We start from the raw sequence: 16,750 nt of genomic DNA on the forward strand, positions 1-16,750 counted from the left end.
TCAAAATTTTAATGAAAATATGGTTATCAGATCTTCGATGTTTTCAGCTCGTTGGAAAAGTCTTTTAAATTACGTATTGATTCGAAATCCGGACACTTAGTAGCATTTTTGTTATAGCTGAGCAATTCTCTACCAAAACCGGAAATGGATTTTATTTGTATCTCAGCAATTAATCGTCCGATTTTCAATGTTAGTACATGAAACATTCGTGAAATTTTCCGATCTTTTCGAAAAAAATATTTGAAAAATTTTAAATCAGGACTAGCATTTTAAATGAGCGTAATAATTAATATTTTGCCCTTTTAAAATGTTAGTCTTGATTTAAAAAATTTCAAAATATTTTTTTTTCGAAAAGATCGCAAAATTTCACGAATGTTTCATGTATTAGCATTGAAAATCGGACCATTAATTGCTGAGATATCGTCATTAGAAAAAGGTGGGTTGTTTTGGTAAGATTTAGAAAACTTCAATTTTCGTGTTTCTTTTTCTTAAAGCGGCTCTATCTCAGCAACCCGAGGTCCAATCTTCAATGTCTCTTAGACAATTTTATAGCAAATTTTCTGAACTTTTCAAAAAAAAAAAAATTAGAAATGGTCACTCATGGTCACTATTTTTAAAAATTGAAAAACTGCAAATATTTCGCTAAAATCAACCCTTAAACATATCAAAAAATCTCGAAAATCAAAAAATACGTATTTTGGGAAATTGAGTTTTATAAAAAAAAAATGTTGATAAAAAAATCTGCAAATTTTTTTTCCGTGTACCTATTTTTTCTCAAAAGTTCTCAACAATACCTACAACTTTGCCGAAGACACCAAATTGATCAGAAAATTCTCTCAAAAGTTACAGCTGTTTGAATATTTACATACCATTTTTGTATGGACAGCAGCCAAAATTGTATGGAGACTTGTATGGGTGAACCAATGACGCAAAAAAGCTTATTTGGTCATAGGGAAGGCCCCCACAAAGTTTGAGTCAAATAAAAAAATACAAAAAATGAAAATGGTCGAAATCGGCCGATTTCGTAGAGAGTTGCTCAGCTGGCAAAAAATCATGTAATACGTTGGAGATGTAAAAATATCATCAGGACGTAGTATAAACAGTCAGTTTCAAGAAAATGCATGCAAATTATATAATATATATATGTCTTTTCTAACAATTTTTATAAGAATTTTTAAATTAAAATGACTTGTTGTGCTTCGAATTCCGGACACTGATAAAAGCTGGTTCGAAATCCGGACAATTTTGCTTCGAATTCAGGACACTCGATTTTACTTATGAATCGCACAAATTTGGACTGAAATGTTAGTGAATGGCATTTTTAGGTCTAAAATAAGCTGTTATCATTAAAACAATCGATAGTTTATATGAAAATTTGCTAGAATTTGAGGAAATCGAAACCATACATTTCTGCTTTGCCTTCCCGGTGCTTCGAACGCCTATGAAATATTTCACGTGAAATGTTTCACATTTTTGGTAAACTTATAATTTTATTGTATTTAATTGTTTTTGGCATTAACTACAGCGTTCAAACAAACTTTAAATGAAAGTTAATGTTGGAATTCATCAAATAACACAGTTTTGACATTCATAATGCGAACTTTTATCCAAATAATTGATAAAACAAGATAAAGTGACCGGGTTTCGAAGCGTCCGGGAATTCGAATCATGACGTTATAAGCTAAATCAACTGAAAAAAAAATCTAAAATGCTTTTTTCTGCATTGATAATTATATGTAGCATGTTTGGGCTAGAATAAAAATATTTTGTATTTTCATGAAATTCAAATGCACAGCACCGCAAAACCTTTTTTTTGACAACAATTAGATATTTTGGAAACTAATGATTGCAAAACATCTGGACATTTCTAAACACATTTTTCATTCAAATGTTGAAACCATGGTTCGTTAATTCAATTTTCAAACTTTTTTATTTTTTTACCAAAACAACAATATTTTTTTTGGTAATAAGATGTGAAATAGAAAATGTTTTTTTAGGGTGTACCGCTGAAAATCGGTCTCCAATGTTTTACATGAAACTATGTTCAATGAATAAGGAATAAGAAAAGAATGAAAAATGGCATTCAAAAGACATGACAACTTCTTGCAATCTTTCACATGTCATGCACTGTTGGATGAAGCAAGTTGCAGCATTTCAGTGAAAAGAGTCATTCTTCCATCATCCTTGAAGATGATCCTTGAAGAAAGTCCCAACTCGAGGGCAGCAAATGCACTAAAGCTGCACCAGCATATCTTTTTACCCTTCAATGTTACCCTAAGGATATCGCTCTCTTTCTCTCTCTCTCTGTTACAAAACCTTGCAAGATTCATGGGCCAACTGCAAATGGAAGAGTATCGTCGTCACCGCGTCTTGTGGTGGAAATTTTACGACCCCCGGAATAAATCATTTTCCCCGAAGGCGCACACCACACCACGTCGACGTCGGCGTCGTCGGTCCCGGGCGCTTGACACACGACACTGTAGTTCAATTTGAGATTATGTTGGGACCCTCCTCTTGTGCAGCTTAACCAGACCAGCCAGCACGGAAAAGTTTGAGATGACAGTCATGGAATTCTGCTGATACAAAATAAGAATCGTTTAAAGAAGTTTTTATACAATTTTCGATAGTTTCGGTCAAACATAAATTTAAATAGAAATCAGTTGAAATGAAATTATATTACAATAGAATATAAAAAAAATCACTCGTTTCAAAGAATTATTTCCGTGTGAGTGGTCAGATGAGGACTTGAAGATCTCCTTACCCAACACCAATTTAGAGATTGTCACTCTAGCTGGGTTTAGTGAGCAATGCCAGTAGCGACCAAAGTGGTTTTGAGAAAGTATTGACCAGGGTGTCTACTCAATAATAAGCTTTTCGTTTTGAACAATGCAAATAATTTTTGAGACATTGCTAAATAGTTTTTTTAAAATTTCTTGGCTGATGAATACATTTTTGTTTGCTTAACTAGCCACCACAGCGACCAGTTCCAAACTGCAGCTAAATTTAGATTTGAAATGCAAATTTTCAATTCTATGGAAATTACATTCCACGTGCGTGCTTCCTCTTTTCCACCAGGACGACCCAAGTATGCCACTGGGAAAAACGATTCTTTTCTTATTTTATCTCCATTTTCCCAACCAAAGAGCTTGGGTTTTATCTTCAACCCGATCGGGCGCGCACAGTTTATTCCAGAGCAATCATTTGCATTTCAATGAGCGCCTGCCGGCGCTGATTTTTATGGCTGGAAATTGCTGGAGAAAAAACATTTTCCATCGACCAAAGCGGATGCTTCTTTTTTTTATTTTAATTTGTCACGATTTTCCGCCTCTTCCCCCACAAGTGGACACGAAAATCCTTATCGAATCACGAGGCCCTGGTAGCCCCGCGGCGACACCGTTCGGAAGACCCCTCGTAAATACTTAATGGCAGTTATAAAACATGTCACTTTTGTCTACACTTTTTTGTGGTACACTTTTCCCACTTTTGCAACACCAAACCTGGCTATGTGTGGTCGACGTTGGATGGCCAACTTCTTGTCCCGTTTCCAGAAACCAGAACCAGACTGGGATTTAGCACGGCAGAACACTTTTTTTCTGCGAGTGATTTTCCCATTATGCCGTTGATTCACACTTAAATATTCATTTATTCCTTTTGCAGATTCTTTCGCTCTTCGGGAATGTTTTTTTACGGATTGTGTCCTTGTTGATTTTTTTTTTTGCAATTGCCGCATAAAGTGTTCTGCTGTTGTATTATTTTTATATTTTAATTTTCGGAAACAAAATTGTTCAATTTTTTTTTATGATATTAAAAATTAAGTAACCCTTCTACCCCTTTCCCACTTTTCCATTTATGAATATGATTTTATGAACCCCAATTTTATGATTATGACTTCCCTAAAAAAATAATTTGCCAATTTACACTAACACACCACATTTAACTGATTCGGAGGGTTTGGTACAGTATGTTTATGCATCCTTCCTGATTTGATGATTTTGTGAAATGTGATCCGTTCACAGAATCTGTCTCTGATTTTAATTTAATGCAGTAGGCCTATGATTTTATGTTTTGCTGTAAATTTTGGGGTTACTCGGATACACTGCAATTATTAATATAGACAAGAAAGGGCTTTAGGCGTAATCTAACCGCAAGTTTTTCCAGGATGCTTTCTTCGGACTGGCTGCGCTTGTGTTCGATTAGATTAGATTAGATTAGATTACAAACAAAATTGCTTGAATTTTTAATTTTAATTTTAGCGTTTTGCTGATTTTATGATGGTATGATTTTATGATTTTATGATTTTATGATTTTATGATTTTATGATTTTATGATTTTTTGATTTTATGATTTTATGATTTTATGATTTTATGATTTTATGATTATATGATTTTATGATTTTTTGATTTTATGATTTTATGATTTTATGATTTTATGATTTTATGATTTTATGATTTTATGATTTTATGATTTTATGATTTTATGATTTTATGATTTTATGATTTTATGATTTTATGATTTTATGATTTTATGATTTTATGATTTTATGATTTTATGATTTTATGATTTTATGATTTTATGATTTTATGATTTTATGATTTTATGATTTTATGATTTTATGATTTTATGATTTTATGATTTTATGATTTTATGATTTTATGATTTTATGATTTTATGATTTTATGATTTTATGATTTTATGATTTTATGATTTTATGATTTTATGATTTTATGATTTTATGATTTTATGATTTTATGATTTTATGATTTTATGATTTTATGATTTTATGATTTTATGATTTTATGATTTTATGATTTTATGATTTTATGATTTTATGATTTTATGATTTTATGATTTTATGATTTTATGATTTTATGATTTTATGATTTTATGATTTTATGATTTTATGATTTTATGATTTTATGATTTTATGATTTTATGATTTTATGATTTTATGATTTTAGGTGGATAGCATAAGCCCACAGCTCACAATCTAGCAAAATATAGCATTCATTTTTTTATATGCCTTAGTCGTTTTCCCCGATGGTCTTTGACGTGTTCGTGTGATTCGTTGCCGTGCCTAAAGGCCGGTTTATTGAACCATGGATCGTGAATCAATTTTCCAAGATTGGTCTTCATCCGCCAGCTATTTCTGAGCTTCATCAGGTGGGTGAATAGAATTTACTTCAAAATTTAGTTAACTTTTTATTGAACTTGTTGACTTGGAAATTTTCAAAATTGTATAATTGATGTATGAAAAAACATATCTGACTTAAACCCGTTAAAAATTAGTCACCCTAAAGTCAAGAGATTTTGTACCCAGCAGTCTTCTCAGGTGATTTAAGTCAACGGAAAAGTCACGTGCCTTTCGTCACGGCAGAAAAGGTAGCAGCTATGCCGTCATGAATTTTTACTCTTTTTTTCCTCGAACGTTTGCGATGATTGAGAAATTATGTATGATGCAAAAACGTCAATAATAGAATAACTAATATCTAAAACTGTTGTACGAGTTGAAAATTGTTTGAAAAATGCTTTTCGATTCTTGAAACATTCTATACATGGATTTTCATGCGTCCCGTATATTCTGTAATTAGATTAAAATATTTAATCAAACAGGCAATCATTTTAAATAATCACTCCAATTACACATTACAAATTTGAAACGATATTTTTATCAAAAATATTGTAATTTGCTAATGACAATTCCAATCACAATCAGCGACAATTTCATTCAATTATCATTCAATTTCGACGCAATTCATCACCAGTTTCGCCGAAAACTAATCACAAATTATGTCAGCCGCCAAGGCCAGGGCCGTATCGTTTTAGCCAAATTCCAGCCGTCACGTTCGTGGCCGAAAATAGATTACATTACAGGCCATGATTACGATCAACTCCGTCGCCATTCTCAACCTCGTCCTAGCTAGGTCCTAGCGGACGTCAACGCAGTCAACATTATCATCACCGCCGGTTGCCGGCATTTTGTTATTATTATTTAGCCTGGAATTTCTCATTTCCGGCTGCACCCAGCTCGTAAGTGCCACGCAAAAGGGACACACCATGCCGAGGGAAAACCACGTACACACACACACACATACATTGGTTAAGCATTCCCTAGTCACCAAAGTGGAAACTCGACAACAGCATAGTTCATGTCCTCTCGTGGGGGGTGATCCTGTGACCTGTAGCAAGTTGGTGTCGTCCGTGAGCTGCACAGTGGGATAAAGTGGGAATAAATTTGGGCATTTTTTTTGCAGGCGATTTTGAAGAATAAGCTTTGTATTATGAAGATTTTTCAAAAACCATTTTTCTTAACTATAATCGTCAACTCTCCCTTACGTGTTCGCCCTGTCATCAGGAAGGTGTCCAAGTGATAAATGCACCAGCGATATCCCTTTCCACAGACGAGCCGAGAGCTGTCCGAGAAAGAGGATTACCATTAGCGAATTGTCGCCCAGGGAGCCGAATGTACCCCGGTACGTACTTGTGGTAACATGCAAGAACAGGTCGTTTGTTTTCCTGACGGCAACCACTTTTGGATTACGGAGGTCTCACAGGTGCGAAGATGTTTAGGGCTGATTGTAAAACGAAACATGTGTGTGTGTAAAATGGATTCAAGTTCACGAACAATATCAGGAATAATTGCTTAACTTCAAAAAAATAAATTCCTTTTTTGCAAATTTAACTAGATTTTTTTAATAGATTCATAACTTTCTTTAAAAAACACAAAGAAAAACTGATGGTAAAATCGCATGCAAAACCATGTACCTTTGTGCGAAAAGTCACTTAATATTAAATAATGCAAGTTCAGTTAGACCCTTGCAAATAGTTTTCAAAGTTTATGTCGACCCCCCTTCAAAATCGGCCTGAAAAATCAGGGAGGCAAAAAATTTTTTTTTTTCGAAACACTTCAAAATTTTAATAAACATTAAAGTTTAATTTACCAAAAACCAGATTTTAGTTTTTAGTTTTTAGTTTTTAGTTTTTAGTTTTTAGTTTTTAGTTTTTAGTTTTTAGTTTTTAGTTTTTAGTTTTTAGTTTTTAGTTTTTAGTTTTTAGTTTTTAGTTTTTAGTTTTTAGTTTTTAGTTTTTAGTTTTTAGTTTTTAGTTTTTAGTTTTTAGTTTTTAGTTTTTAGTTTTTAGTTTTTAGTTTTTAGTTTTTAGTTTTTAGTTTTTAGTTTTTAGTTTTTAGTTTTTAGTTTTTAGTTTTTAGTTTTTAGTTTTTAGTTTTTAGTTTTTAGTTTTTAGTTTTTAGTTTTTAGTTTTTAGTTTTTAGTTTTTAGTTTTTAGTTTTTAGTTTTTAGTTTTTAGTTTTTAGTTTTTAGTTTTTAGTTTTTAGTTTTTAGTTTTTAGTTTTTAGTTTTTAGTTTTTAGTTTTTAGTTTTTAGTTTTTAGTTTTTAGTTTTTAGTTTTTAGTTTTTAGTTTTTAGTTTTTAGTTTTTAGTTTTTAGTTTTTAGTTTTTAGTTTTTAGTTTTTAGTTTTTAGTTTTTAGTTTTTAGTTTTTAGTTTTTAGTTTTTAGTTTTTAGTTTTTAGTTTTTAGTTTTTAGTTTTTAGTTTTTAGTTTTTAGTTTTTAGTTTTTAGTTTTTAGTTTTTAGTTTTTAGTTTTTAGTTTTTAGTTTTTAGTTTTTAGTTTTTAGTTTTAAATTTAGTTTAGTTTAGTTTTAAATTATTACAAAACAATGAAAATATAGATTCCAGCTCCAAGTCTGGCTTAAGCAATTTTTCAGTTTTGAATCCCACTGCAGATTTTTTTAAGAGCACTCTAACTGTAATCCATCCAAACATCATCGATCCTTTCCTGTCCAAGTAAGGGGCAAGCTATCCCATCCATCAAACTGGGTGGTAATTTTACATTCCATTTGGTTGGATTAGATTACACCCTAATCGATTTGAGGGCAGAGTAAAGTGGAGAATCGCTTTTTTTTGTCGGAACCTTTGCCAATGCTATGGAATCACGTGAAATTTTACCCGGGTGGGCGTCTGGTGTACTTACCCCATCCGGAAGGAAGCGGGTCGCTGTGGGTGTCGTTGGCGAGCAGAACTCTTGCAGGACAGTCTGGAGCTTTTTCGTCGAATCTGGTGGAGGGGTGGGAAAAACGGTAGGATTATTGCGGAAAGGTACGAAACGTAATTGAACTTGAAATGTGAGTGGAACGAAACTATAGGAAGATGATTTTGAAGTTATTTTTGTGGTACCTAGTTTTTGAAACTTACATGAGGCGAGATCTTGCAGCTGCTGGAATTCACTTGGCGATAGCTTTTCCCACTTGTGGATGTTCATGGCCATTTTCGTTTGATCTAGAATGGAAAATGAAAAACGAAAAAAAATATAATTCAATTTTTTGTCTTTTTGATAATGTGAAGGCATTATGACAGAATATCCAACTGTTGCAGTCATTTTTAAATTATGCAGCAAGTGCCTGTGATGAAATTTTCTTCTTCTAAAATCAATTTCAAAATTTAAAACCCGCTCTCCCATCTAGAAGCACTCAAGCATAGCTGAATTCAAATTGAATTTATTTATGACTTCTCGCCATCGTCGGTGACAGAAGTACTAGAAAAAAAGCCTTCCACACTGCACGTGACGGAATTCATTCGATGAAAGCATTGAAATGTCACTGGGTTACGGTTGTTACGTTATCGAGCAGTGAAGGTACTGTGTTCTTTTTTTTCAGGCAACTGGAGGTACGATAGAAAATTCGAGTGAGATTCTGCTCAGTTTGAATTTTGCACCTGAAGTTTAAAGCGCGGTTCGATTGTGCACAGCAAAAAAAAAAGAAATGATGGGTTGATGTTAAATTTTTTTATTTTTGTTTAATTTTAAACGTCTAGTTTATTTGATTAGTTTTGTATAGTTTTCAAGCTTTAAAATAATGTTTTCAACAGTTTCAGGCAGCTTCCGTTCAGTTTCATTCAAGAGCATTCAAAGTTTATCGAGCGAAACCAAATCGAATGGATACGGATATCGAAGCAGCGGGAACACTGATTTTATTCTCCAAACGAGAAGTGAGATTCGCGGAGTGAAAGCGTTTCCGGTGCATACCAGAGATTCTAGCCACTATTGGATTGGTTTGAGCAAGTTTACGCTGTGAAAAGTCTACCAAAACTTGTTTTTTTTTATGGTCGTTTGGTTATTGAATGTATGCATGCATTTGATTTTATTTATTGGTGATAGAGCGTCCAATTTCCCGGGGTTACAGAATTCCTGAGAAACGGGAAATTTTTAACAAATTTCCCGGGAAATTTTAAATTTATCGAAAATTGTTCTGATCTTGGTTCTGATTAATATTCTTCAACAAAATTGTGTAAAATAGCAACATGAATGCCTTAACAGCTTGTAGGCTGTTTTGCAATTCTTTCAACACACTATAAATAATAATTAATATTTTTGTGCAGTATTATTTTTCTAAACACAGTGTTTGGACAGCGAGTAAAATGAATCCATGCTCAAAACCATAAAATTGCTATTAATTATGGCTCTGTGAACAGTTTGAGAGAACATTATAAAGAATAATATTGAGACAACGTTGAAATAAAAAAAAATCATGAAGAAAATATGGATTTGTTGGCAATTTTTTTTTCCATAAAAAAATCTTACTTGTTTGAGCTCATTCATAAATAGATAAGCATTGAATTCACCAAAAAACTGCCTTTTCACTAGAAATATATTTTTTATGGAATCACAACTCAAAGTTTTTAAATATTTGGAGCTGGATTTTGAAATATGCTGGCATTTTTTGGACACCTTCTATATAATACGAAGTAGTTTTTTAATGATTCAGCTTAATTAATGACTTCGGCTAAAAGAATTCTCGAAACAATAAAAGTAGTTAAGACGCTATTTCTTATTAAAACCGCTTACGCACTTTTAAACAATTAACCAAATTCTTCTGGCGCAGCCCTCTTTGAGACATCAAATGTTTTTTTTTTCAATTTTCATCCAAACATAATCGTGAAAAAAACTTTGATTTTGGCAAAAAAGTTACCTTTTTTTCAGATGATATAACAACAATTTTCGTTTAAAAAACTACCCAGAATTTTAATTGTTAATTTTCATTCCAAAATATCGTAATTTTTGTTGCTTTACGAATAAACAAGATCCCAGTTGTGAAAGCTTCAGAAACTAATATTATCTGAAATATACCTTGATATGAAATTTCAGACGAACTGGTAAGTTATGAGAATAGTAAATTGAATTGAATAAAATAAAATTGAGTTTTTACATTATCATTTTTTTGGTAAATTAAAAAAATGTGTCGAGATGTTAGAAAAATGTATAATTCCGCTTGAATTTCGGGAATTCCCGGAAAATTTACTAATTTCCCGGGAAACGGAAAATATTTTATTCCGGGAAATCCCGGAAATTTTTTTCCCGGTACGGGAAATTGGACGCTCTAATTGGTGATAAAATAAATTTAAAGTCAGTATTTCAAACTTCAGCAAGTTTTACGCATTATGTGAAATAATATTTATCGAAACATAGTTTACAAAGAATCCTGAAAATTTATCCATTTTAATAAACCATTTGGACAAAACTCAATTATTTCACGCGGATTCTAAAACTGTTGCCCTTCAATTTGTATCCTTTCTCCTTAGAGTTTGTGTTCTTTGGCAGCATCTGAAAAGAGCGCAAAGGCATTTTGACAGTTGCACTATTTTTGTCAATTATCAGACTACCGTCAACTGGGGCGAATTGAGACAGCAGTGTTAACCATGTCAGAGCATAACAATAAATTATAATTTTATAAAACAATTGTGATATTGAGCAATTCTATGCCAAATAGGGAATCGGTTGTACCCGACCCTCTCCGATTTCAATGAAACTTTGTAGACATGTTATCCTACGCTTATATAAGCCATTTTTGTGTATATGGAGCCAGTTCCACTCGATAATGACATTTGAGAAGGGCGTAAGTGTTTTAAATATTTTTGTAATTCGGAATTTAAATATTTCTGTATCTCCGTTGCAACGTATCAAAAGTGGTCAAAGACAAACTTGTAGGAAATTTGACGGGCTTTTCGATAAAAATACACTGAAAGAAAAAAACACCCAACTTTTATGAGATTTTTTGATTTTTAAGTTTAAAAGTCAAATTTGAGGGGGAGCCCACGATTTTTTTTCGTTCAAAATTTTTGTGAAGATAGCCTGAGATGTTACAAAAAGACTCACCTAAAAAAATACAAAAATCATTTACTGAAACTGTTTTTTTGAAAAGTGCTCTAAACGTCAAAATTTTCAAAAACCGAATACGGGAATCGATTCTCTAGACAATTTTACATAAAAGTCTCCATATTGACCATTGTCCTAAGTCCAATCCTTGTGAAGTTACAGCGGTTTTAAAAATAAAAATGTAGAAAAAATAGGTTTTTTGATGGTTTTTGGCAATTTCTATATGACAGACTTGATTTTTCAGTCTCGTAAATATTTTTATCGGAAAGCTCGTCCAATTTCCCATAAGTTTGTCTTTGACCACATTTCAATTGGATGTATGTGCTTACAGATATAAGCTAATTTACTATCCAGGTTACTATACTACACTGAAAAAATATGATGTTTTCAATTATGAGCAATGTAATTAGCTTATATCTGCAAGCTCATACATCCAATTTAAATGTTGTCAAAGACAAACTTATGGGAAATTTTACGAGCTTTCCGGTAAAAATATTTACGAGACTGAAAAATTAAGTCTGTCATATAGAAATTGCCAAAAACCATCAAAAAACCTATTTTTTCTACATTTTTATTTTTAAAACCGCTGTAACTTTACAAGGATTGGACTTAGGACAATGGTCAATATGGAGACTTTTATGTAAAATTGTCTGGAGAATCGATTCCCGTATTCGGTTTTTGAAAATTTTGACGTTTAGAGCACTTTTCAAAAAAACAGTTTCAGTAAATGATTTTTGTATTTTTTAGGTGAGTTGCTCCATCCTGCATTTTTCGTGAGTCTTTTTGTAACATCTTAGGCTATCTTCACAAAAATTTTGAACGAAAAAAAATCGTGGGCTCCCCCTCAAATTTGACTTTTAAACTTAAAAATCAAAAAATCTCATAAAAGTTGGGTGTTTTTTTCTTTCAGTGTATTTTTATCGAAAAGCCCGTCAAATTTCCTTCCTTGTCTTTGACCTTTTTTTGATACGATGCAACGGCTTCGAGATACAGAAATATTTAAATTCCGAATTACAAAAATATTTAAAACACTTACGCCCTTCTCAAATGTCATTATCGAGTGGAACTGGCTCCATATACACAAAAATGGCTTATATAAGCGTAGGATAACATGTTTACAAAGTTTCATTAAAATCGGAGAGGGTCGAGAAAAAAGTACCTGAAAAATTCCTGTTTTGGGCTGGAATTGCTCTATTACATCATTTATGTCAGAAAAAATGTGTATTTTAAGAACTCTCCGTTGCAATGCCACTTATTCAGTTCAAATTGCGGTAATATTACATCATAAAAAAGAAATACTAAACCTTCCATTTAAAATCTTCTTAATTTACAGAACCGCAAAAAAATGGTTTCATTTTTTCGTCAAAACCAAGATTTTTTAACTTATGTTTGCACATCAACTATACTGGCGTGTTATGCATTTTACACACGTTTTCATTGAAATATTAAAACCATGGCTTTTCATTAAATTTTCTTTTTTTTAAGACATTGTAGATTCAAAAAGTAGGGGAGATGGGGGTAAGACGGCCACCCTAAGGGAGAAGTCTCATAAAATTTACACAACAGATTATTTTGATCTCAAATTACGTACATATTGTTCTACTACTAGTCCATTATAGAAATGACATAAATTAGTTGGTCTAAAAACCAATTTTCAATACTTTTCAGCAATTTTTAAAAAATAATTGAAATCGTATATATATGAAATACGCGGGGTAAGACGGCCACCCATGTGGGGTAAGACGGTCAATGCTATAAATAAACTTAATAACTTTACTAAATCCACCCAAACACCAACATGGTTGGTTCAACAGACTTCTCTGAACATCGTAACTATTTTGGTTGAAAAAACCAGGTTTCAAATGTGAAGAAAAATGCTGTTTAAAAAATTTCATATTTTGGCTCAGTGAATTTCATATTATTGCGACCACATTTTATGAAAAACTATGAATTTTTACTACAAAACAAACACAATTTGATACAAAAAAAAATAGTTTGTGTATTTCGATTAGAATAAGTAAATCAAAATTATGTAAACAATTTTAAATTAGCGATTTTTATGAAAAGTTTGATAGGATTTCATACTATTCAATGAGTTTTGCTATATCACAGTAAAGAATGTTGTCGAAACGGTAGTTAACAGCATTTTGATTAAAAATGGATAGATTTATTGAAAATGCTTTTCCTTTATCTACAATATGTCTTAATAGTCAAAAACCGTCAAAAATATAACCTATATCAAATAAAATTTAAAAATTACGGGTGGCCGTCTTACCCCCGGAGGAGGTGGCCGTCTTGCCCCCAAATAAATTATTTTTTTAAACATTTTTTGTAAACAGTTCATCGAATTTTTGAACTTTTTCGAGGGACATAATCTAGGGAAAACTTCAATTTAACATGAAAAAATATTTGAAGACAGAAAAACATATTGTTATCTAACAAAAATGCCTAAGTTGTAATTCATGAAAATTACATCCAGTTTCAAGTTCAAATTTTTTTTTTTATTTTGAGTTATTTTTATACTATTTTAAACAATATTTCTGGCAAACGTGACTCCACATGCATTATTTAGCATGAGGAACAGTATTGCTGAACATTTTAGTAATATTCATTAGTATACTTATTAAAACAGTGGGGTGGCCGTCTTACCCCGCCTGGCCGTCTTACCCCCAGCTCCCCTACATTGCATTTCCCGTAAATAACAAAGCGATTTTTTTTTAAATTCGGTTGTACAGCATTTCCTCACGGAAACATCATGATTCGAAAAAGTGGGAGTTCCTTGGCTGAAATAATTAGACCCCTATTTTTTGTTTGGCTATTAGGGTGACCTACGTCGTATTAGGGTGGTCCAAAACATGACAATTTTCGTCGATTTTCCTGAAAACCATTTTTTTTTCAAAAAATCATAACTCCTCACCATTTTAACCGATTTTAGTTGTCTTGGACGCAAATGAAAGGTGATAAGTTGGCCTTTCAAATAAAAATGGTTAAAAGTTTAAAATTTCTAGTTTAACATTAGAAAATGTCCAATGAATACTTAAAATGCTCTTGCGAAAATCTCGGGACAAAAGATTCTATGTCTGAAAATATTTTTATCAAAGTCCTCGAAAAAATTTACATAACATATAAAAAAATGGTAAAGTTATGTTTTCAACATTCCAAGATACGATTTTTGAAAATAAAAACTGGGGGTTTCGACGCACCACGCACAAAAACCTATCTTTTATCTTGAATTTTTTTGCGATGAACTAAAATCGGTTGAAAAGGCGAGAAGTTATGATTTTTTGAAAAATGTGGTTTTTGCGAAAATCGACGAAAATGTTCATTTTTTGGACCACCCTAACATGGCGTAGGTCAGTCTAAAGGCAAATCAGAAAAAATACGGGTCTAATTATTTCGTCAAAGGAACCCCCAGATAAATCCTCCCGAGGAACAGATTGACGTGATCGCACACTTGCGGACACATGGCACGAGAAAATGATCATCTAATTCAGTTACAGTTTTTTTTATTTTATTATTTATTATTTGTTTTACTCTTGATCCTCGGTCCTAACCTGGTCGCAGCACCTAAAAGGACCTAATAAAAATAAGTTGTGAAGAAAAAAAAGACCCCAGATAAATTTTGAGCCCGATCGGAGAACTTTTTTTTCGAATCATGCTGTTTTCGTGGGGAATTGCTGTATACATTCATGTGGTAGGCTGCAAATTGAGCCTGTTTGTAAACAATGGTTATCTACATAAAGTTTTCCTGTAATTAGAGCTGCAATCCCGTCTAAACAATGACTTTGTTTTCTTCGCGCAAATTATGCAACAGAAACATAATGAGATTTTCCTTACAAAGAGCAATCCTGCAATCATCTGACGTAAGTGACCTCCCTCCCTTTGTTGCCTTGCATTACTAAAGCAAGCCTATGACAACCGAGAGATTGGTTCACGTTAGCGCCTAAAGTTTGCTTTTACCTCAATGCGGAGCTTCGCTTTCTTTCACAAAAAAAAACTTTTCCATTGAACCATTGTTGCTGTGGGTTCTTTTTGACATTTGTTTTTTTCTCTATACTCCCGCAGCAGGTAACAATACTTTTTTTGTCAGTGTGAGGGGAAATTGAAACCTGGCGGAAACGAAACGAACTTGTGGTGCCAACTTTCAGGAAAGAATTTCATGGCCTTTTGAACGAGCTCCGGGAAAGTTTGGCTTTTCATGTAACGTTCTCATAACGTTGAGGTGGGTACAATAGAACGATGTTTGCGAAAAGCTGACAAAGATTTTGGTTGATTAAATTTGCTGATTTTTTTCTGAACCGGTAGTTCACCTAGAATAAGACAACATATTTTTTATTTCGTTTGGAATAATGAAATTTTATGAGTGTATTCAATTGTTAAACATTATTCTTCTGGGAATGATCTTTTATCAAAATTGAGCTCTACATCAGCTCTAGCGTCTCTTATGTTAATCGTCCTCAAGGCATCTTATCCACAGCTTCTGCAGACGACTTTTGAGCGTCAAAATGGGAACCTTTTGGAGCCAGAGGGATGACAGAAAAGCCGGGCAGGTTAATCTAGCTTACACACACACATACACAGACAGACCTATCCAGAGAACCCAGACATTATAGATGATGATAAATGCCATCATCACTTTGGAGATAATAAAATAAATGTCACTTGGAGGCACTTTCCCATTAAGGGAAATGCGATTAAGGGAACAGTCAACTTTTACTGTGATGATGATGGTGGGCCACAGGCTATACGGATTCTCGGCTAGACCAAATTTTGCCTCAAAGAGTAAGGCAACCTCTCAGACACGTCTACACATGAAAATTAGTAGCTTTTAGTGGAGTGCTAAAGTTTTATCAGTCTTTTTTTCTGATACATTGTTATTCACGTTATCGTGGCTTATTACTTTTCCTCTTGTTTACGACAAAAAATAGAAACAAATTATTGCGTATTCAATAACAATTTTCTTTTAAAAGTTAGTCCTAAAACTGTTCGATTTTTGCATTTTTTAAGAATCATCAACTATAGTTTGAGTTTGTCGAAAAGATAAAAAAAACAATATCGAATATCAAACTTGATTTCTGTCCAATGTTTTAAGCTGTACGATAGAGAATAAACACATTCTAGGAAATGTTTCTTCATAGGTAACCGTTTGAAGTCCTTCCTGGAAATGGCTTTTGATGTCCCTTCCAGGAATGTGTCCTTTAATCAGATCTACTGAATACGTTTCAAGGCAGACAAGAGGACCCAATTACCGAGCTTTAATTTAGTTCAATTTCAGCTGCTTTGATTGACACAGCACGCCGCACAGTCCCCCGGAAGGTGATTTGTATCACTTTTTTCTACCACGCAAAGTGCCAAAATTGCCCCTCCCACCCAGAGGCTTAGACGTGATGTTGTTGCATGTTTCAACTTTGTGCCATGTCACGCGTTTTGGCTTGGTCCCTCGAGGGGCACCAACACGCGTGAAACAACAGTAATATTAAATCACACAAAAAAAGTTTGTGACAGAATAACTTTATTAGATGAGCTCAGCAGCATTACAGCAAGGTAGATGAGTTCACCACCCAAAACCGGAACCGGAAGTCA

General features: G+C 32.9%; 1 protein-coding gene across 2 annotated transcripts in view; it reads right to left on the minus strand.

The window, feature by feature from the left end:
* Positions 1-16,750, minus strand: part of LOC6041342 (diacylglycerol kinase 1) — a 181,650-nt gene that overhangs the window by 72,554 nt on the left and 92,346 nt on the right. For both annotated transcript variants that reach the window (XM_038265933.1, XM_038265932.1), the window contains exons 4-5: positions 8,212-8,295; positions 7,991-8,073 (exon numbers count right to left, since the gene is read on the minus strand). In XM_038265933.1, the coding sequence (XP_038121861.1) occupies positions 7,991-8,073; positions 8,212-8,284 (156 nt within the window). In that variant the 5' untranslated portion in view covers positions 8,285-8,295. The remainder of the gene's footprint in view (positions 1-7,990; positions 8,074-8,211; positions 8,296-16,750) is intronic.

The sequence above is a fragment of the Culex quinquefasciatus genome, chromosome 3 (genome assembly GCF_015732765.1).
Source record: "Culex quinquefasciatus strain JHB chromosome 3, VPISU_Cqui_1.0_pri_paternal, whole genome shotgun sequence".
In the NCBI taxonomy this organism is placed as follows: Eukaryota; Metazoa; Arthropoda; class Insecta; order Diptera; family Culicidae; genus Culex; species Culex quinquefasciatus.